Source organism: Cetorhinus maximus, chromosome 32, assembly GCF_964194155.1.
Source record: "Cetorhinus maximus chromosome 32, sCetMax3.hap1.1, whole genome shotgun sequence".
Classification (NCBI taxonomy): domain Eukaryota; kingdom Metazoa; phylum Chordata; class Chondrichthyes; order Lamniformes; family Cetorhinidae; genus Cetorhinus; species Cetorhinus maximus.
Window position 1 is genome coordinate 13,436,282 of NC_135910.1, and position 23,656 is coordinate 13,459,937.

The 23,656-nt window shown below is 48.0% G+C and overlaps 1 protein-coding gene across 2 annotated transcripts in view; it reads right to left on the reverse strand.

Moving 5' to 3' along the window:
• The window catches only part of LOC144671417 (glutaminyl-peptide cyclotransferase-like), a 56,094-nt gene extending 44,304 nt beyond the window's left edge, over positions 1-11,790 (reverse strand). The window contains exon 1 of one of the 2 annotated variants that reach the window (XM_078533321.1): positions 11,760-11,790. Coding sequence is in view for 1 of the 2 variants with exons in the window: in XM_078533320.1 (XP_078389446.1) it covers positions 2,478-2,483 (6 nt within the window). In the remaining variant the exon portion in view is untranslated. Of the gene's footprint in view, positions 1-2,477; positions 2,910-11,759 lie in introns of those variants that run through there. The other variant, XM_078533320.1, reaches the window with a different exon arrangement.
• Positions 11,791-23,656: the final 11,866 nt, after the last annotated feature.

Here is a 23,656-nt window from a genome sequence, read left to right on the forward strand (position 1 = left end):
CGAGGTTCGGGTTCCACAGGTGCTGGCTGATACCTAACCTGAGTGAGCATGCTCCACATGCAGGTCTAGATGCCGAGTACCAGGCTGTTTGATTATGGGAGGCATCACAACTGTTGCCCGATTCCCCTTGACCTTCCAAGGTAGAGGGGTCAAGGGTACAGTGGTCTGGGTGTATAGCAGTGGCTCAGTGGGTAGCACACTTGCTTCTGAGGCACAAAGTCCCGGGTTCAAGACCCACTCCAGGACTTGAGCCCAAAAGTCTCCATTGACATTCCAATGCAGTACCGAGGGAGTGCTACACTGTCAGGGGTGCAGTCTTTCGGATGAAATACATCCCCATCTACCCTCTCAGGTGGATGTAAAAGATCCCATGGCACCATTTCAAAGAAGAGCAGGGGAGTTCTCCCCGGTGTCCTGGCCAATATTTACCCCTCCATCAACATCACAAAAAGACCTGGTCATTATCACATTGCTGTTTCTGGGATCTTGCTGTGCACACATTGGCTGCCACATTTCCCGCATTACAACAGTGACTGCACTCCAAGGCGGGCCTCAATGGCTACAAAGCGCTTCGGGGCGTCCGGTGGTTGTGAAAGGTGCTATATAAATCTTTCTTTCCTTTTCAGGAGCTGGAACACTGGCTGGGAGGGTCGTGATCACCACCACTGACTCAGCACAGACCTAGTATTGTACTGAGCTCAATACCACAACAGGCCATCGGTGTGGGGGGGTTGGGGCAGGGTGGCTAATCTTCTGTTGCAAACTGCAACTTCTCCGGCAATGTAAACAAGGCTGACTGCAAATCAGAGCGCAACAGAGTCACAGTGGGTTGGGAGGGGTCAATGTTTAAAGTCTGTTAGGGGTGTTCTACAAGGTTAGAAAGAGAGTCTTTCCGCCCCCCCACCCCTTCAGCCCCCACAACATTTGACATTAGTCGCTTTTATTGATCTGCAGACAACCCAGGATGAAGGGGGCGATCATGTAAGCTCAGCCTCCAGCACAGCCACAACCTCCAACACACACTCTAGCCACAGTCCTGTGTAGATCGATGACTGTAATTCCATGTTGTGCCACATTTAGCCTACCCACCATGCCTGAACTGCATCTAGCTATGCGTTCCCGGGACCTTAGTGCTGTGATGATGACTCTCCCAGTCCCCCCACAACTTTCCTCTTAACACCCAAGAAACTCAAGTTTGGCACCAGTTATCTGTGGCCCCCACTCCCTAGACTTACCCCTTCAGCTGCACTGAGCAGATGAAGCCTCTCATTTTGCCTCCTCAATGCAAGTGGGAACAAAAATAACAAGTGAGGTGAAGCACGTTGCATCAAAGAATTACAATCTGACTACCCGCGTGGGCTTTATCTTCCAATGTGGAGCTTGTTTACCTCGTGGTGGGCGAGTGGGGTACTTATGTTAACCCCTTTACCTCAAGGAAGTCTGACTGCAGTGTATCTGCTGTTTGGAGTCCCTCAGAATTAAGGGGAAACGTGAGAGGAGAGGAGAGGGGGCGGGGGGGAAGAGTTCAGATTCCTTGCTCTGCCTCACAAACAGGTCCACAGGCTGGTGCACACTGACTGGAGGTGGAGGCATAGCGGTATTGTCACCGGGCTGGTATCCCAGAGATCCCAGGTAACGCTCTGCGGAACCAGGTTCGAATCCCACCACGGCAGAGGGTGAAACTTGAATCCAATAATAATCTGGAACTAAAAGTCTGACGATGGCCACGAAACCATTGCTGATTTTTGTAAAAAAAAAAGCAACCCCACCTGGTTCGCTAAACGCCCCCTTTAGGGAGGGAAATCTGCCGTCCTTACCTGGTCTGGCCTACATGTGACTCCAGACCCCCACAGCAATGTGGTTGATTCTTAAATGCCCCCTGAACAAGGGCAATTAGGGAATGGGGGGTGCCAAAAAAAAAAAAAATGCTGGCCTAGCCAGCGGCGCCCACAGCCCATGAAAGGATAAAAAAAAAGTAGACCCGAGTGACTGAGGCCAGAGGGAGAGATGCCAACACTGGGGTTGTGGGGGATTGGTGGGGGTTGGGGGGGGGGATGCGGTTTGCGGAGAGGGGGATTGGTGAGGGGGTTTTGGGGGTTTGGCGGGGATGGAGGGGGTTGTTGGGAGGATGGAAAGTCAGACAAACTGCACAGAAGCCCAGGAATGAGACGCGTTGGAAAACAAGTGGCATTTTCTTTTTCAGTCAACCTCAGGGGGAAATCTCGCTCCTCACAAAAATAAAGAGGTTAGACACACGACAGGTCTGGAGAGGGGCTGGAGTTAGGCGTCCCACGCCGCATAGCTTCAGGAGCGAGCTGTGGTAGCTCGTGGCAACAGAATCTTAAAATCCGGGACGTCCCCAAAAAGCTGTTGCCTTCCTGATTTTGACCGGCGAGTCCTTTCAGGCAACCAGACCCCCCTTCCACTGCGAACGCCCCCCCCACCCCACAACCCCCTTCCCGGGTCTCCCTTCTTACCTTCATCACAAAGAAGTAGGTAGCAGAGTGTGGTGACTCCTGTCCAGGGTTGCTGCTAATCTAGTCCCCTGCTTTGCCATCTGCTGCAGGCCACAAGTGGGAAGGTCTTAAACGAACACACACACACACACACCACACACACACTCACAAACACACACACATCAGCAGGAGAAGGCGAGAGAGAAATGATTCAGATTCTGCGGCATGCTGCATCCTGTAACATCTTCCCGACCGTAAATCCTTCCCCCTCCACCCCCTGCTCAAGGTGAAAGCGGCCGGGGAGGCACAGCATTTGGAGAGCTGGAGTACTGGAGTACCTTTTTCACTTAAACCAAATCTGCAAAGCTAAGGGGAGGGAGGCCATTTGTTGACAGACACTTGCGAGACACCGAGAGCCTATCATGAGGCAGAATTCACGGCATGTCTATATATGGATGGCAGAGTTACTCTGATCTGCCAGGGCTCGTTAGAAAGAATAAAAAACTCGACATGGCTACGGAGTGTGGAGTGAGGAACACTCGTGGTGAGAGCGTTAACACATTCCTGCCTGCTGACCGCCTCCTGCGCAGCGAAGGCGGCGTTAACGCCGCGCAAGGAATGCAAGAACTGCAGGAGGCCATTCGGCCCCTCGAAGCTGGTCCGCCGTTCTCAGGATGGCACAGGAGGAGGCCGTTCGGTCCCTCGAGCCTCGTTCTGTCGTTCGCAGAATCGCAGCATGGTTTCAGCACAGGAGGAGGCCGTTCGGCCCCTCGAGCCTCGTTCTGTCGTTCTCAGAATCGCAGCACGGTTTCAGCGCAGGAGGAGGCCGTTCGGCCCCTCGAGCCTCGTTCTGTCGTTCTCAGAATCGCAGCACGGTTTCAGCACAGGAGGAGGCCGTTCGGCCCCTCGAGCCTGTTCTGTCGTTCTCAGAATCGCAGCACGGTTTCAGCACAGGAGGCCATTCGGTCCCTCGAGCCTGTTCTGCCATTTACAGAATCGCAGCATGGTTACAGCGCAGAAAGAAGCCATTCGGCCTACTATGTTTGCGTCGGCTCTCCAAAGGAACGATACACCCACTGCCACTTCCCCGCCCTCTCCCCATAGCCCCTGCACATTCTTCCTTTTCAGATAATAACCCGATTCCCTCTTCGATGCCTCGGTTGAACCTACCTCCACCACACTCTCAGGCTGTGCATTCCAGATCCTAACCACTCGCTGCGTGAAAAAGTTTCTCCCCGTGTCTCCAGTGCTTCTAATTAGATCATGGCTGATCTCGTTTGTAACTTAACTCAATTTACCTGCCTTAACTGGCCCTATATTCTCTTAAACCCTTGCCCAGCAAAGATCTCTCCATCTCAAATTTGAATGTTATTAAGTCGCTTTGTGTGAGAGGGAGTTACACCCAGGCGTTTCCTAACGTCCCTCCCGAATATCTCGGCTCTGATTTTAAGGTGATTGCCTGCCCCACCCAACCCAACCTCACAATTGGAAAAATGAGACATTTTTTTTAATAATGCAGAAAGACTTACATTTATGTAGCACCTTTCGTGATTTCAGGATGCCCCAAAGCTCTTTGAAGCACTTTCTGAAGTGCAGTTACTGTTCCAAGTGCACAGCAAGATCCCCCAAACAGCAATACAATAAGGGCCTATTTCTTATACTCCTTTATTCGTTCACAGGATGTGGGTGTTGCTGGCAAGGCTAGCGTATGTTGCCCAGCCCTAATTGCCCTTGAACTGAACAGCCTGCTCACTCATTGCTGTGGGACTGGAGTCACATATGGGCCAGACCAGGTAGGGACAGCAGATTTCCTTCTCTAAAGGACATCAGTGAACCAGATGGATTTTTATGACAATCGATACCAATATCGAGGCTAGCTTTATATTCCAGATTTATTAACTGAATTTAAATTTCACCAGCTGCTATGGTGGGATTTGAACCCATGTCCCCAGAGCATTCGCCTGGTCCTCTGGATTACTAGTCCAGTGACATTACCACTACACCACCATCTCCCCCTAACTGACACCAGTTGAAGGATAAGTATTGGCCAAGACACCATTGACCAGAAGCTGAACTGGTCCAGCCATATAAATACCGTGGCTACAAGAACAGGTCAGAGGCTAGGAATCCTGCGCCGAGTAACTCACCTCCTGACTCCTCAAAGCCTGTCCACCATCTGCAAGGCACAAGTCAGGAGTGTGATGGGATACTCTCCACTTGCCTGGATGACTGCAACTCCCACAACGCTCAAGAAGCTCGACATTATCCGGGAAAAAACAGCCCACTTGATTGGCACCCCATTCACAAGCATTCACTCCCTCCACCACCAATATACCATGGCAGCAGCAGTGTGTGTACCATTTACAAGATGCACTGCAGGAATTCACCAAGGCTCCTTAGACAGCGCCTTCCAATCGAACCCAAGACTGCTGCCATCTAGAAGGACAAGGGCAGCAGACATGATTGAAACCACCAATTTTTTATTCTAAGGTGGTGGATTCAACTCCCATCCAAGAGATCTGAGCAAAAAATGGCCCTTCCAGTGGAATACTGCGGGAATCCTGCACTGTCGGAGGGTCAGTATTGAGGGAGTGTTATACTGTCAGACTTTTGGTGAAACGTTAAACCGAGGCCCCTTCGAATACATTTAAGGCTGGGACAGACAGATTTCTGGTCTCTCAGGGAATCAAGGGATATGGGGAGCGGTAGTATGGTCTACTACTGCTCCTATTTCTTGAGGAGTTAAGGCCACAATCAGATGTGCCATGAGCATATTGAATGGCGGAGCAGGGAAACTGGGCCAAGTGGCCGATTCTTGCTCCTATTCCTTATGATCAGCCCTCTCAAGTGGACGTAAAAGATCCCATGGCACTACTTTGAAGGAGAGGAGGGGAGTTATCCCTGGGGTGCTGGTCAATATTCGTCCCTCAATCAACATCTCAAAAGCAGATTAGCTGCCTGTTTCACATTGCTCTTTGTGGGAGCTTTCTGTGCACAAGTTGGCTCCAGAGTTTCCTACATTACGACAGTGACTAGGTTTCCAAAGTACTTCGTTGGCTGTTTAGAAATTTGGAACATTCCAAGGTTATGAAAGTCACCACATGAAGGCAAGTTTCTGGTGTTGTTGTTGAATATTGGATACATGGTATTGACACCAAGGTCAGCTTTGATTCCAGTATATTAATAGTTGGAGGATTGCAAAGGAACTGCTGATTTGCAGTCTGCATCCAGGCATGAACAGCATGTCCAAGATGAAGAACAAGCTTGTTTTTAAAAAAAATCTGTACCGCATCTTTTCTCCTATAGGATCCAGAGTTCGAACATTTCCACACGCCCCCTCTGTCTCTGGGCCATGACAGTGTGCGTCAGCATGCTATTCCTCTATGGGGGGCATCACAGTCGACCCCAATACTGCCCCTACCCAATGTGCCCCCACACGTGCACTCCCAGCCAAAGGCTGCCAGAGAGGCACTGGAACCACCACTACCTTCCATTCACCCATTCCCTAACCTTAGGAGAAATGGAGATGTCCTTTAGTATTATCAATGCCCCTCCCTAATTAGATTCAATGCTGGGTATTCGTTATTTTCTACATAAACCCCACGATTAGATTCCAGTCTGCAACTCATTCCCCAGTATCTGTTATTCTATACATAAACCACCTGCACCCCTCGATTAGATTCCAGTCTGTAACTCACTCCCGGGTATCTGTTATCCTATATAAAAACCACCCAAACCCCTCGATTGGATTCCAGTCTGTAACTCACTCCCGGGTATCTGTTATTCTATATATAAACCGCTCAAACCCCTTGATTAGATTCCAGTCTGTAACTCACTCCCGGGTATCTGTTATTCTATATATATAAACCGCCCGAGCCCCTCGATTAGATTCCAGTCTGTAACTCACTCCCGGGTATCTGTTATTCTATATATAAACCACCCCGAACCCTCGATTAGATTCCAGTCTGTAACTCACTCCTGGGTATCTGTTATTCTATATATAAACCACCTGAGCCCCTCGATTAGATTCCAGCCTGCAACTCACTCCTGGGTATCTGTTATTCTATATATAAACCACCCAAACCCCTCGATTAGATTCCAGTCTGTAACTCACTCCCGGGTATCTGTTATTCTATATATAAACCACCTGAACCCCTCGATTAGATTCCAGTCTGTAACTCACTCCCGGGTATCTGTTATTCTATATATAAACCGCCCGAGCCTCTTGATTAGATTTCAACCTGTATCTCACCACCATCCACCCACATATATATTATACGATACAGAAATCGCCCAAATCCCTTGATTAGATTCCAGTCTGTTATTCTACTTACTAAGGATATACTTGCATTGGAGGCAGTACAGCGAAGGTTCACTAAATTGATCCCTGGGTTGAGGGGGATGTCCTAGGATGAGAGGCTGAGTAAATAAAGCCTCTATTCTCTGGAGTTTAGAAGAATGAGAGGTGATCTCACTGAAGGGGCTTGACAGGGTAGACACTGAGAGGTTGTTTCCCCCTGGCTGGGGAATCTAGAACACGGGGGCACAGTCTCGGGATATGGGGCTGATCATTTAGGACTGAGATGAGGAGAAATTTCTTCACTCAAAGGGTTGTGGATCGTTGGAATTCTCTACCCCAGAAGGTTGTGAATGCTCCATCGTTGAATACATTTAAGGCTGGGTAGAGACAGATTTTTAGTCTCAAGAAATCAAGGGATATGGGGAGCAGGCAGGAAAATGGAGTTGAAGTTGAAGATCAGCCATGATCTTATTGAATGGTGGAGCAGGCTTGGTGGGCCGTGTGATCTCCTCCTGCTCCTATTTCTTATGTTCTATCCACTTCTCTTCCATAACTAATCTGGATGATTCGGGCAAATAATCTGCTTAGGTCAGCTTTATTGCTACCATATCTGTTGGTCTATACACTCCCTAGACTTCAATAAGGTCTCTGGTCTTAATGGTATTGCTGCTCATACCCAGAATGTGTGCATATCTGAATTTACCCAAGTCCTACGACATCTTCTCACACCCAGTCCTGTCCTGTCTCTCACTCCCAGTATACCTTTCTGTTCCTTCAGTACCTTGGTTCATGCTCACTCTGTCGTTAAGAAGGAAAGACTGGCATTTATCAAGCGCCCGTCACAACCTCAGCAGGTTCCAGTGCGTTACGCGCTTTGAAGTGTTGTCACTGTTGTAACGTAGGAAATGTTGTAGCCAATTTGCGCACAGCAAGCTCCCACAAACAGCAATGTGGTAATGACCAGAGTCTCTGTTTTTGTGATGTGGATTGAGGGATAACTATTGGCTCCCTGCTCTTCTTTAAACAGTGCATTGGGATCGTTTACATCCGCCTGAAAGAGCAAACGTGGCCTCACTTTAATGTCTCATCTGAGAGACGGCATTGCTGGCAGTGCAGCACTCCCTCAGTATTGCACGGCGGGTGTCAGCCTAGATTACTTGCTCAAGTCTCTGGAGTGGGATTTAAACCCACAACCTTCTGCCTCAAAGGCGAGGGTCCTGAGCCAAAGCTGACACCTAAGCTGGTCCCTCGTATCTAACTCCCACTGTACTGCCCTGACCTCAGCTCTTTCTAAGCTGCATCTCTGGCACCCTGCTTTCAATCATTCTGGTGTACAGGCTGAGGCACTGTGCACTTCTAAACCAGTTCCCTCATACCTCACCTACCACCTCAGCTATGTCCAGAGCTATTTAGCCTCCTCTTGCTGTGTTGCTTTGTCCTCTGACTCTGGTTCCATTAACTCAGTTTGTCCCCCCCTCCCCCCACTCAGCACAGGGACTATGGGCTCCCTCACAACCTCCTGCTTCTCCATCATCAATAGCCTTCTCTACTCTCTATCCAACTGTTGCGGAGTATCTAGAGACACTCGACGCAGAGTCAGCTATAGGTAAAGCAAGCAGCAGTTTATTCAATACAAGGGAATGCTCTAAGAGGCAATTCAAAGATACACAGTTTCCATCGGTCATTTATACCATCTTTGTGATACCTCATCATTAACTCACAATGCTCTTATCTTGTACATCTAGTTCGGTATGTCCGCAATTACAGATGAGTTTACAAAATAATCACGGAAAGACCTGACCTTTAACACAAACGATGCCCACAGTTTAGTGAATCGTGAACTTTGCCTTATCTATTCTGATGATTTACTACAGTGCCCAGTGATCTGCATATCTTAGCCCACCCCGAGGTCAGGCAATCAGTTTTATCACGGTATAACTCATCACCTTATTCTATCCTGTCCCAAAGGTCACATTCCTTAGCTTATCATGGACTGTCCCATAGGCTAGCAATCAACTTCCTGGCCTAACCGAAAGGTCACATTCCCTATTACGTCTCCTCTAATGTTTTTTTTTGTGCAAACACTTTTAAAACTTAAACCAGCAACTTGGTCAAGCCTGGGTGATCCCAAGATACACGACTTCACAACACTCTGCCCATTCTCCGACACCCATTACTGTTTCACACCACACAGCTGAACAATGGGAGTAAAAAGGACAGGGCTTCTCGGATTCAAAATCGTTGAAGTCTGTCATTGCTGGGAACGAGCATTTCACCAACACATTTCCAACTGGGAACCCTGAAACCTGCAAATTGAAGCCAGGTCCAGGTCCCCAGGAATGTGTCTGTATTGTTGACACATATTTTTCTCGTCATAGCAGATTGATCAAAAAATAGCTTTGTCAGTAATTCTGTTGTTTTTCTTAGGGCAGCCTGACTGACTTGGAGGTTAGGATGGGATAGTGGGGGCATTCCCCGGGAGTGTGTCTGTATTTACAGGGGGTCCCCGGGGAGTGTGTCTGTATTTACAGGGTTCCCCGGGGAGTGTGTCTGTATTTACAGGGGGTCCCCGGGGAGTGTGTCTGTATTTACAGGGGGTCCCCGGGGAGTGTGTCTGTATTTACAGGGTTCCCCGGGGAGTGTGTCTGTATTTACAGGGGGACCCAGGAGTGTGTCTGTAGTTACAGGGGTCCCCAGGAATGTGTCTGTATTTACAGGGGGTCCCCGGGGAGTGTGTCTGTATTTACAGGGGGTCCCCGGGCAGTGTGTCTGTACTTACAGGGGGTCCCCGGGGAGTGGGTCTGTATTTACAGGGGGTCCCCAGGGAGTGTGTCTGTATTTACAGGGGGTCCCCGGGAATGTGTCTGTATTTACAGGGTTCCCTGGGGAGTGTATCTGTATTTACAGGGTTCCCCGGGGATTGTGTCTGTATTTACAGGGGTCCCCGGGGAGTGTGTCTGTATTTACAGGGGGTCCCCGGGGAGTGTATCTGTATTTACAGGGGGTCCCCAGGAGTGTGTCTGTAGTTACAGGGGTCCCCAGGAATGTGTCTGTATTTACAGGGGGTCCCCAGGAATGTGTCTGTATTTACAGAGGGTCCCCGGGAGTGTGTCTGTATTTACAGGGGGTCCCCAGGGAGTGTGTCGGTAATTACAGGGGGTCCCCAGGAATGTGTCTGTATTTACAGGGGGTCCCTGTGGAGTGTGTCAGTATTTACAGGGGGTCCCTGGGGAGTGTGTCTGTAATTACAGGCGGTCCCTGGGAGTGCATCAGTACTTACAGGGGGTCCCCAGGAGTGTGTCAGTATTTACAGGGGTCCCTGGGAGTGCGCCAGTATTTACAGGGGGTCCCCGGGAGTGTGTCTGTATTTACAGGGGGTCCCCGTGGAGTGTGTCAGTATTTACAGGGGGTCCCTGGGGAGTGTGTCTGTAATTACAGGCGGTCCCTGGGAGTGCGTCAGTACTTACAGGGGGTCCCCAGGAGTGTGTCAGTATTTACAGGGGTCCCTGGGAGTGCGCCAGTATTTACAGGGGGTCCCTGGGAGTGTATCAGTATTTACAGGGTGTCCCCGGGTAGTGTGTCAATATTTATAGGGGGTCCCTGGGAGTGTGATAGTACTTACAGGGGGTCCCGGAGAATGCATCAGTATTTACAGGAGGTCCCTGGAAGTGCGTCAGTGTTTACAGAGGGTCTTCAGAAGTGTGTCAGTATTTACAGGATGCCCTCAGGAGTGCGTCAATATTTACAGGGTATCCCTGGGAGTGTGTCAGTATTTACAGGGTGTTGCCGGGTAGTGTGTCAGCATTTATAGGGGGTCCATGGGAGTGTGTCTGTATTTACAGGGGGTCCTTGGGAGTGCGTCATTACTTACAGGGGGACCCTGAGACTTCGTCAGTATTTACCGGAGGTCTCCAGGTGTATGTCAGTATTTACAGATGCCCCCGGGAGTGCGTCAATATTTACAGGGTATCCCCAAGAGTGCATCAGTATTTACTGGGGGGGGGTCCCTGGGAGTGCATCAGTATTTACAGGTGGTCCCTGGGCGTGCGTCAATATTTACAGGATGTCCCTGGGAGTTCATCAGTATTTATAGGGGGTCCCCAGGAGTGGTCAGTAATTACAGGGAGTCTCTAGGAGTGTGTCAGAATTTACAGGATGTCTGCAGGACTGCATCAGTGTTTACGGGGGCCCCCAGGAGTCCGTGTATATTTATAGGGGTTCTCCAGGAGTATGTCAGTATTTACAGTGGTGTTTAACAAGGGGCTCCCTGGAGTGTGTCAGAATATCCAGGGATTACTCAGCATTTGCAGGGGTCCCAGGGCATGGGTCAGCGTATGCAGTGGTTCCCAGAAGTGTGTCAGTATTTGCGTGGGATTCGCAGGAGTGCATCGGATCTCTTGATGGTGTTTCGAAGAGGCGCAGGGCAGTTCCCCACAGTGCCCTGACGAACAATCATCCCTTAACCAACCTCACTAAAACCTGGTGAACTGGTCATTATCCCATTGCTATTTGTGGGAGGTTGATGTGTGCAAATTGGCTGCCGTCAGCCACCACAGCGACCTCACAAGTATTTAATTGGCAGTCAGGCACTTTGGGACGCCCTGAGGTCGTGAATGGTGCCGTATAAGGGTCGTTTCTGTAGATCGTCTCATTGACGCAGCCAGTAGCAGAACCACAGGAAAATCTCAGCTCTGACTACAGCTTGTATCGAGTCAGCTGGCAGTAGTTAACAATGCTACCACGATGTGTTAGTCAATGCAAAAAAGTTTAAAATGCCTTTCCCATTAAGATGTCCATCAAAAATAAAACTAGTTCACAGCAAGTCCTTTGTGGCTATGTTATTTACATAGAAATCTGATTTAACACATAATCTCATTTTCTCCTCAATTATAATTTAATCTAATTTAATTGATAATCCCTTCACCTCCTTTTAAAATAAGGCACATCTTGTAAATGTCTCTATCATCTCCTATTGCCCAGGTGTTAACAGGTGAGGTGTTTACCTGTGCTCCTGCTCTGCTCCCTCTCCTCCATTCAGGGCATTTAATCCCCACTTCCTGGCGACGTTCAAAACAACAAAAAACGTCATGACGTTCAGCAGTGGGCGGGACACGTCGGGCACGTTCGCAATGGCCTCTGGGAATTGTAGTCCGCCTCCAAATCGCTTCTGGGAATTGTAGTCCATCTCTCTACAAATTAGCAATTAAAGACAAGGCCAAATCCTTACTGATCCATTTGAGTAATTTCAACACTACTCCACCCACAGAGATTATAATTATTTGTTTTTCAAAGGCAAAGCCAATTTGACGCATAAATTGCTGAAAGATGTAATCCCAATTAATCTTTTGCAATCTCCCGGGCCAACCCACTTATCATAGAATGGTTACAATACAGAAAGAGGACATGTCTGAGCGAGCTCTTTGCAAGAGCAATTCCCCTACTGCCATTCCCCCACCATTTTTTTCTCCAAGATAATGATCCAATTCTCATTTAAAAGTCAAGGTTGGCTCTGCCTCCACCACACTCTCAGGCAGCGCATTCGTGCATTACAGGTCCTAACCACTCGCTGCCTGAAAAAGTTTTCCCTCGTGTCGCCTTTGATTCTTTTGCCAATCGTCTTAAATCCTTCCACCCATGGGAAGAGTTTATCCCTATTTTCTCTGTCTGGACCCCTCATGGTTTTGAAAACCTCTATCACAATCTCAATCTTCTCTTCTCCAAGGTGAACACCACCAGCTTGCCCAATTGATCTACGTAACTTAAGTTCCTCATCCCTGGAACTATTCTTGTGAATCTTTTTTGCGCCCTCTCCAATGTCTTCACACCCTCCCTACAGTGTGACACCCAGAACTGGACACAATACTCCAGTTGCAGCTGAACCAGCGCTCATTACAGGTTTATCATAACTTCCTTGCTATTGTGCTCTGTGACCTATTTGTAAAGCCTAGGATCCCATATGCTTTTTCAACTGCTATCTCAACCTGTCCTGCCGCCTTCAATGATTTATGGGTGACAAGCTCCAAGCTGTGTAATCTACCCCTGGTGATATTTAACTGACTTCTGTGTACCTGAATACATTGTATTTTTGTCCGGCCTTTCATCTCCTTAGGATTTTTATTTATTCATTCATGCGATGTGGGCATCGCTGGCTGGGCCAGCATTTATTGCCCATACCTAATTACCCTTGAGAAGCTGGTGGTGAGCTGCCTTCTTGAGCCGCTGCAGTCCATGTGGTGTAGGTACACCCACAGTGCTGTTAGGGAGGGAGTTCCAGGATTTTGACCCAGCGACAGTGAAGGAACGGTGATATATTTCCAAGTCAGGATGGTGAGTGGCTTGGAGGGGAACTTCTCGGGCGTTATTGTTCCCATGTGTCTGCTGCCCTTGCCCTTCGAGGTGGGAGCGGTCAAGAGTTTGGAAGGTGCTGTCTAAGGAGCCTTGGTGAGTTGCTGCTGAGCATCTAGTAGATGCTGCCACTGTGTGTTGATGGTGAAGGGTGTGAGTTCTTCTGGATGGAGTGCCAATCAAGCAGGCTGCTTTGTCCTAGATGGTGTCAAACTTCTTGGACAAATATTGTCTTTAATATTGTCAAGGGTTTGATAGGATAGATGTTGAGATGTTTTGACTGGTGGGGGCATCCGACACTAGGTACCATAAATATAAGATGGTCACTAATAAATCCAATATGGAACTAAGGAGAAACTTCTTTTCCCAGAGAGTGGCTTAAACGTGGTACCTGCTGCTATATTCATGTAGGCATGATATGTCCATCTCGGGAGATGATGGACTGTGCCCAGGGTGTATGTCACTTCTGGATTGAACATCGTCTGTTTTGGCTGTAGAGGGTGACGCGTAACTGGCAGTCCCTTCCGCAGCTGGCACAGATGAATAGCGCTGGCCTGATCTCGACTGATGTTTTTTCCTTCCAGCGGACTCTCTTTTCCATCATCTGGTCGCTTCTTTTTCTCCTCTGCTTTTTCCACTCCCTTCCTGACTGCTTGTCTCCAGGCGCTCCGGTCAGCAGCGAGGACTTCCCACTCATCGACTCCGATCCTGTTCAACCTGAGCTCTCGCTTGCAGATGTGCTTGTATCGCAGACGTGGGCGACCCTATTGGCCTTGTGCCGATAGTTAGCTCACCAGAGAGCATGTCCATGGGATAAGTGCGGCCGTCATCCATTCAGCTCACATGACCCAGCCATTGGAGTTCCACTGACTCAAGAGTGCAAACGTGCCACTCTATAGAGTGGTGATTATTACCAATGCATTCAACAGGAAGCTAGATAAATTCGTGAGGGAGAAAGGAACACAAGAGTATGGTGATAGGGTTAGATGGAGTAAAGTGGAGGAGGTTGGGATCTTAAGCATTTGTTGGGGCAAATGGCCTCTGCTGTGTTTTTAAATTTGATGTAACTCTATGTAACTGTTTAAACTAGGTCATTGAGCCGGGCATTCATCATCTTATCTCCTCTGCAGTTCCTGTTTAGCAGAGAGAAGCGATCCACTTGTGCGTGCAGAATACCACCCCTTAGGACTCAGGAATCCGGGAGCAGATCTTTCCAACAGGAGGGGGCGGGGTTGGGGTGGGGCACTGGGGTCTCTAGGTGGGCCATTCTTGTACATGTAGAAAGAGGTGGGGGCGGGGCGGTGAATTTATTCCTCACTCGAACAGGGTATCTGTTGTACAAATCAGAGTAAAATGTAACAGCACAATGGCAACACGGTAGAGCTCGCATAAAATATAACTTAATTTTTGCATAGCCAGTGTAACGATAGACTTTAAAGTCACAGTGTGTCTTTTTCCCTGGATCCTGACTTGGCAACACGATTTCGGATTGCAGCGGGCTTAGGTAATGGTGATGTATTCTGTTCCAAGACCGAGGGCCAGGAGACACCGCGTTCATTTATCGGAGATAATGAGAAAATGTGAACACTCTAAAGCTGGAGTAGTACAGAAACTGCAGGGCACACACACGCAGCAAGACAGCCAGCATCTGAAAGAGAAAGACTTATATTCTTACAATACAGTTGTCGTCTTGACTCAGCGGTTAACACTTTCACATGTTTTTTAAAATTTCCTGGAATGTGGGCTTCGCTGGCCGGGCCAGCGTTTATTGTCCATCTCTAATTGCCCTTGAGAAGGTGGTGGCGAGCTGCCTTCTTGAACCACTGCAGTCCCTGTGGTGTAGGTCCACCCACAGCGCTGTTAGGGAGGGAGTTCCAGGATTTTGACCCAGCGACAGTGAAGGAACGGCCGATATATTGCCAAGTCGGGATGGTGAGTGGCTTGGAGGGGAACTTGCAGGTGGTGGTGTTCCCCATGCGCCTGGTTCAGTGTCATATTTTGTTTTATAACGTTCCTGTGAAGCACCTTGGGACGTTTTATTACGTTAAAGGTGAAATATAAATATAAGTTGTTGTTGTTGATGATAATTAGGCTAAATTGTGGATATGTAACTCAGTCCATGGCATAAATTCCTCATTTTTACATCCTCATTCTAAATTCCCATATCCTCATTTATAATGGAAAATGCTATGTAAACTTCTCGTGCTGCAATTCCAGCCTCCTGCCATGGGTGGCACTGCAGTACCTCCACAGGGGGAATGTTTAACTGCAGTGTGACTAAATATTGCACCTTTCATGACTTCACAATTGCCATAGCGCTTTGCAATCTAGTGAAGTATTTTTTTAAAAATGTAGTCCCTAATATAATGTAAAATGACTTAGCCATTTCAATTGCTTCTTACTGGTCATTTGGTAGTACAGACCTTGAGTATTGCTGGAAAGAGAGACATGTTGAAGCTTTCTGTCCTGCACTCATCAGGACACTTGGCAAGAATACCAATATAATGGGGAAACAACAATTTATACTGTATGAGAACTGAGTGTTGATAGATTGGCAATTGGACTCTGATTGGTGGAGCTGTTGCAAATTGCAAATGCACCAATTGATGGTGGCTGACAGTGGGTAAGATGCTGACTCCTAAGTCAGAAATGGGTTCAAGTCCTACTCCAGCAGTTGAACAAAAAATCTAGGTGGAAAAACCAATGCAGTACTGAAGGAGTGCTGCACTGTTGGAGGTGCCACCTTTCAGATGAGCTGTTAAACCAAAGCCTCATCTGCCCTCTCAGGTGGATGTAAACGATCCCTTGGCATCCCTTGGCATCCCTTGGCTGTTCTCACTGGTGTCCTGGCTAATAATTAACCCTCAATCAATTAAAACAGACTATCTGCACAAGTTAATATTAATGAGTTCATTATAAATGTAAAGAGTTGGGCAAAACTTTACGTTTTCACCCTTCCTCTATCAAATTCAAACATCCCGTGTCACGTTTTAAAATTAATTTCAACTTATTTCAATATAAAACCATTACTTTCTTAACTGACCAGAATCTTGCCCTGCTCCGATTGTTGGATTATTGAAGTGTTGCTGCTGCAAAATTAAGAGAGAAAGTTTTGTTTTAAACTGAGTAGTGTATGTAACAATGTATAGAAATACTCTCCAGGGACTAAGCAATGCGGAGCCACTAAGTCTGCAGGCTTTAACTGACCTTGCCCAGAACTTGCTCTGATCTCCAGCACTGAATACAATTTAACCTTTGAATGAACTGATCCAGATCAATTAGACCTTTGAATCCCCCAATTTAGCCTTAAAGGGGCCCACACGTTTGCTTTATCAGGTTAACTGTTTCTAGAACAATGGCATGACTTATAGCTCAGTGGGTAGCACTCTCACCTTGGATTTTTGAATGCTGTGTTCAGATCCCACTCCAGGCTGACACCTCCCAGTGCCAACTTTCAAATAAGATGCTAACCGAAGCCCTGTTTCAGGTGGATCCTATTGCACTATTTAAAAGAAGAGAGGGAGTTCTCACTAATGTCTTGATCAATTTTCATCCCTTAACCGACATCACTAAAACAGATGATCTAATACCCTACAGATCTCTGCGCTCCTCTAATTCTGGCCTTTTATGCATTCCCAGTAATAACCACTCCAGCATTGGCAGCCATGCCTTCAGTTGCCAGGGCCCTAAGTCCCGGAATTCGCTCGCTGTGCCTCTCTGCCTTGCTTACCTCCTATAAGATGCCCCTTAAAACCAACCTATCTGATCTACACATCTCTTCATGCGGCTCGATGTCAAGCTTTGTTTCATAATGCTTCACTGTTAGAATATTGTATCTCAACTTAGGTGCCTTATTTTACGAAGAATTACATAGAATTTACAGCACAGAAACAGGCCATTTGGCCCATCTGGTCCATGCTGGTGTTTATGCTCAACATATGCCCTCCTCCCACCCCTCTTCATCCAATCCTATCAGTATAAATTCCTTTATCCCTCATGTCCTTATCTAGCTTCCCCTTAAATGCACCTATACTATTCACCTCAACTACCCCCAGTGGTAGCGAGTTCCACATTCCCGCCATTCTCCGGGTAAAGACGTTTCTCCTGAATTCCCTATTGGATTTATCAGTGACCGTCTTACATCGATGGTCCCTAGTTTTGATCTCCTGGTGTTGTCCAATAGTCATCAGCGGCTGCCCCTCGATTCAAGGATGACGTCTACGCAGGGTCCTGAGTTTCTGCCATGGGTCTTCACTGATTCGTGACCCACAGATCTTTGGGCACGTGGGGCAGGATGCCCCATGAGGTAATGGGATCCGGAGCGCAGGATCTGCTTCTTTTCCCGCCCTCTCTGCCTCGTCACCGCGACGTTGTGACTCAAAGCATGACGCAGATTGATGGACAAGTCGTCGCCATCTTGAACGATGGGCAGTCATTAATGTCAATGCTGCTGTGCTTCAAGGAAAACTTCGGAGTGTCTTTGAAGCATTTTCCTTGTCCTTCCCTGGAACGTTGGCCATTTGAGAGTTGAGAAAACAGGAGCTAGCGATAACAAGACCTGTCCGATGGTAGTGACTGACTGGACACAGGTGTGGCGACACCTGACACTGTCACCCGCACCAAGTTTAGATGAAAATGCCTACACACACACATACAGGTAAAGGTACTTTGCTGATGTATATTTACTTAACAACTGTCTGCCGCCATGTAGTAAGCAAGGAAATAAAACACTCTCAACAATCAAATAGCGCTCACTTTGCTTTTCATCTTGCCATTTCATTAACAAACATGCAAAAGTGCTGAGAGACTGCTTCCCCGCCCTGGCTGGAGAGTTTAGAACGAGAAGCTTCAGTCCCACGGAAAGGGGTCGGCCATTTTGGACTGAGACGTGGCAGAAATTTCTTCACTCAGAGGGTTGTGAATCTTTGGAATTCTCCAACCCAGAGAGCCGCGGACGCTCAGTCTTTTTGAGTATATTCAATATTGAGGTGGATAGATTTGTGGACTCTTAAGGGAATCAAGAGACACGGGGAGAAGGCAGGAAAGTGGTGCTGAGGCCCAACATCAGCCATTATTGAGTGACGGAACAGGCTCGAGGCCTACTCCTGCTCCTATCTATTAAGCTCTTATGCTCTGAAAACGTTCAAAAGTCACATGCATATGTATGAGAGTGGGAGTGTTGACAAGATCCACCATGCCACTGGGCCACAAAGACAGTGCCATTTTCTTCGGTCACAACCAAAAGCCAATGGAGCACTTTTGAAGCGTGGTGACTGTTGTTATGTAGCAAATGTGGCAGCCAATTTGCGCACAGCAAGATCCCGCAAACAGCAATGTGATAATGACCAGAGAATCTTTCTTTGGTGATGTTGGTTGAAGGATAAATATTAGCCAGGACATGGTGGAGGACTCCTCAGCTCTCTATGAAATAGCGCCAAGGGATCCTTTGCGTCCACCTGAGAGGGCCTGTGGTCTTACATCATTTAAAAAAATGTATTAATCAGGAATACAATTATCCCCTGGGTGAACCTAGTGGAAACCGCGTTGCACAACATTGCGCTAGGAAGGATAGCAAGGCCATGGAGATGGTGTTTACCGAGAAGGAGAGTTTTGTTACGAGAAACTGAATCACACTGGGTAGCATCCCTGTCTCCAGGGTTCAAGTCCCACTCCAGAGACTTGAGCACAGAATCCAGGCTGACACTCCCAGTGCAGTACTGAGGGAGTGCTGCACAGTCGGAAGTGCTGTCTTTTGGCTGAGACTTTAAACGTTGTCCACCCTCTCAGCTGGATGCAAAAGATCCCTTGGCGCTATTTCAAAGAGGGCCGGGGAGTCTTCCCTGGCCAAAGTTTATCCTTCAACCAACATCACCGAGGAAAAATTCTCCGGTCATCATCACATTGCTGCCTGTGGGATCTTGCTGTGTGCAAATTGGCGGCCGCATTTCCTACATTACAACAGTCACCACGCTTCAAAAGTACCCCATTGGCCTTGATTGCGACTGAAGAAAATGGCACCCTCTCTGCGGCTCAGTGGCTCTTTGGTATCGTGAATGTCCCAACAGGGAGCTTGTGTTTGGAGACTTCAGTAGATGTTTTAAGGGATTACATTGTTTACTGCTTTCCCTCCCTGCAGCACCCCCCTCCCTCTCCCTCTCCCAACACACACTAGACAAGTGCAAGCCCAGCAGACATCGGGTCTGGCCTGCAGATTAATGTGTGGAGGAAGACTGCAGTTTATTGCACATGAAACTTTGCTGTTGACTTTTCCATTCTGCATTCAGTCAATGGAGCAATGCAAGGAGACAAAAGGAACAAGGCGATTCTGTTAAATTTAATAAAAGTTTTAACACTTTTGTGTCAAGTGCTGGGGGGTGTGTGTAGAGAGAGAGAGAGAGAGAGAGAAAGCAGAATTATCTATCTGCCTGTCAACTTGTTACCTGTCTGGGAACCTGGGACCAGAAGATTTAACAAGCTGGCCTTTAAAATTAAAATACTCCTGGGCACACCCCCTTTGTTATTTCAGTGCTACAACCCCTCCTCTTCCCACCTTTAATGATTTGTTGGTGGAAAACTCTTTTAAAAAGCTGGAGGGGGCCATGGAGAGGATCACCCACAAACATCCTGGAAACCAGGAGTTTGATATATGGAAGGACTATTTGCAGCTGTCGATGAGGGTTGAGGAGATCTGGCGGCCTGGCACAGGTGGGCAGAAGCACGGCAAGGTCAGCCCGCCCGCCGAGGGCGCCTTCCGCCCGCTGGTGGTGGGCAGGGACCACCCCCCCTCCTCCGACGGGGGCCGCGCGGGGCCCGACCACCCGCTGAAGAAGGTGGGCGGCATCTGCACCTTCTGCAAGCACAACGGCGAGTCGCGGAAGGTCTACTCCTCGCACGTGCTGAAGGCGGAGGGCGGGAAGGTGCTGTGCCCCATCCTGCGGAACTACGTCTGCCCCCTCTGCCAGGCCACGGGCGACGCTGCCCACACCCTGAAGTACTGCGGCTTCAACCCGGAGAAGCAGTCGCTGTACCGCAACCACGGACGAAACTCAATGGGCAAGAAATCAAGGCGCTAAAAGCGGAGTAAGACAAGGAAGACAAAAAGAAAGACTTTCGGCTAAATGTAAAATAAATGTAAAATAAAAAGAAGAAATATCTGTAGATAGTAATAGTAAGACAGTGATAATAATGTTCAAACTAAGGACACGTTTCTGAGGGGCTTCACCCCAGCGAGCAAGGGGGATGGTTTTATGTTTATTTATATTTAAGTTGGTGACCTATTGAAATTTTTATTTTGGACAGTGGGAAGTGGCTGGATACAAAGTTGTCAAACAGTGACTTGCCTTAAAAAAAAAGAACACTTTACTTCTTCCCCCAGAAGCATCGTTGTATAATAAAGCTTGTTTTTCTTTGTGAAGCCTGGCTACCTTTCCTCGAATTCCTTTGCACTGTGTTCCGGTCCCTCTTTGTACAGAAGTGGGCGTGTAGTCATTTTTTTATTCGTTCACGGGATGTGGGGCGTCGCTGGCTGGGCCAGCATTTATTGCCCATCCCTAATTGCCCCTTGAGAAGGTGGTGGTGAGACGCCCTACTTGAACCGCTGCAGTCCCATGTGGTATAGGTACACCCACAACGCTGTTAGGGAGCGAGTTCCAGGATTCCGACCCAGCGACAGTGAAGGAACGATCGATATGTTTCCAAGTCAGGATGGTGAGTGGCTCGGAGGGGAACTTGCAGGTGGTGGTGTTCCCCATGTGTCTGCCGCCCTTGTCCTTCTAAATGGTAGAGGTCATGTGTTTGGAAGGTGCTGTCGAAGGAGCTTCGGTGAGTTGATGCAGTGCATCTTGTACATGGTACACACACTGCTGCCACTGTGCATCGTGGTGGAGGGAGTGAATGTTTAAGGTGGTGAATGGGGTGCCAATCAAACGGGGCTGCTTTGCCCTGGATGGTGTTGAGCTTCTTGAGTGTTGTGGGAGCTGCACTCATCCAGGCAAGTGGAAAGTATTCCATCACACTCCTGACTTGTGCCTTGTAGATGGTGGACAGGCTTTGGGGAGTCAGGAGGTGAGTCACTCGCTGCAGAATTCCCAGCCTCCGACCTGCTCTTGTAGCCCCTGCATTTCTGTGACTCCGGCAGTTGGGTTTCTGGGTATTCTGGTAGTACGGGTAGAATGGCTGAAAACTGGCAACCCCTCGTGACTGAGACTGTGCCAGGATTTCGTATCCTGCCCGCTTTCAGAAAAAAAAATCAGAACCTTAATTGAATAAATGGGGGCACGTGCAATCAAGAGAATCATTTCCTTCAGAATGCGTATCAAAGTTTTTCTAACCATCTGAATTTTCAGCCTTTCTCGAACACTTTCCTGCCCAGAAGCTTCACCTGTCTCTTCTACCGACACTAACAATGTGAAGTATAGGGGGTATCTGCTGGCTTTTTGGACATGATGGCCTTAATTTCTTTTTGCCCTGCACGCTGTATCACTATCATTCCCCCTGTAGCAAGACTTCTATTCCTTTTAACCTGCACAGATTTATCCCTTTTATTAGTCATTGGGGTTTTGGTTGGGCGCTCCTACGCGGGTCAGGTGGTTGGGGGTGGGGTCGGGTCGGGCGGGTCATGCCACGCTGGGTCGGGTGGGGTCAAGGGTCGTTCTGACCGCTCGGAGCGTCAGGCATGGGAAGCCGATAACGCCATCGCGCTGAGGCAGCCCCTCCCCGAACAAGCCAGTAAGCTTTCTCGCTCATTCGATAGGACTTAAAATTTCTTCCATGGCCCACTTCGCTAAGAATGGTGTTCGGACATTTTCGGTTAGCCAGATCTGAGTAACTGCAATGCAGCCAATAGAATACGGTTACAGAGTAGGATAATCAAATCCACACTTCAAAATACAACATGAAAGCAAGAAGCCAAGAGTAAAAATTGTCATGTTAAGTAATTTAAAGTTCGGTGAGTAGCACTTTTTGTCTCTAAGTCAGAAGGTTGTGGGTTCTAGCCCCACTCCAGAGGACCTAATCTAGGCTGACACTGCAGTACTGCGGGAGGGCTGCACTGTCGGGGATGGCATCCTATTAGACAAGATAAAAGCGAAACACCGCGGATGCTGGAAATCTGAAACAAAATCAGAAAATGCTGGAAAAGATCAGCAGGTCTGACAGCGTCTGCAGAGGGAGAAAAACAAAAGTTAACGTTTCGAGTCCGTATGACCCAGATGCTGTCAGACCCGCTGAGTTTTTCCAGCATTTTCTGTTTTTGTTTCTATTAGACAAGGTGTTAGGCTGAGGTCCAGCTCTGTTTGTTTGGGCGGATGTAAAAGATCCCACATGCGGCACTATTTCAAATGAGGAGGAGGGAATTCCTCCCCAGTGTCCTGACCAATATTTAACCCTCGACCAACATAGCTAAAGCACATCATCCGATCATTGCTGTTTCTGGGAGCTTGTTGTGCGCAAATTGTCTGCCACGTTTCCTGCACTGCAACAGGCACTACACTTCAAATGTACTTCCTTGTAATGTGCTTTACCACGCCCTGAAGCTGTGAAAGGTGTAGGAATGCCAAGTACACCAGCATGTCATTGTACTCTCCTGAAAGAACTATGGTGGACACAGAATCTATAATAGTTTTTAAAAGGAAACAACATGAAAAGTATTTTTTTAATGAGTATGGCAATACGGCGGAGGGGGGAATTGGGCTAAGTGGACAATTCTATTAGAGAGCTAGCACAGGAGCAGTGGGCTGAATGGCTCCTTTCAATACTGTCAAATTCTATCATTTTATGTCACGGGGATCTCCTTTCATATAGTAGCAACAAAAAGCAGATCAAATATCAATATCTAAGTCATATCCAGGTCAAAGCTTCTGGTATAACGGTGTGGATATCAGAGGGGTAAAACGTGATGTTGCGAGTAAGTGACAATGAAAACTTTTCATTATTCATTTACAGGCTATGGGTGTCGCTGGCGGGGCCAGCATTTGTTGCCCATCCCTAATTGCCCCCTTGAGAAGGTGGTGGTGGTTGAACTGCTGCAGTCCCTGTGGTGTAGGTACACCCACAGTGTGGTTAGGGAGAGAGGCCCTTGCATTTATATAGCTCCTTTGCATTTCACAGGTGAGTCAAGCAGAGAGAAAAAATGACAAAGAATCAAATAAAGGGGCACTAGGATAGGTGATTACAAAGATTTAAGTTTTAAGGAGCATCTTACAGAAGGCCTTGCTGGAGTGATGGAGAGCTTCAGGGAAGAAATTGAGCATGGTACATCTGAAGGCATTAGGGCTGCCAACTGTGATTAAATGTGTTCCTGGAGGTTCCATCACATGACTCGCCCCCACACTCCAGCCATTGGTCGGCCAACTCGTCCAACCTTGTGACATACTGCCTTCCTACGCCAATTGGAAAGCAAAAAGACTCATTGCCCAATTGGATGATGCTTGACTGTCAGCCAAACAGCCTTTTGCCCCCCATTTTCAATATTTTTATATCTGGTAAAGAGAAATGTTCAAAGGAAATGACAAAAAAAATCCTTTTAAATGTCCCAATGAGATTTCTCCAGGATTGC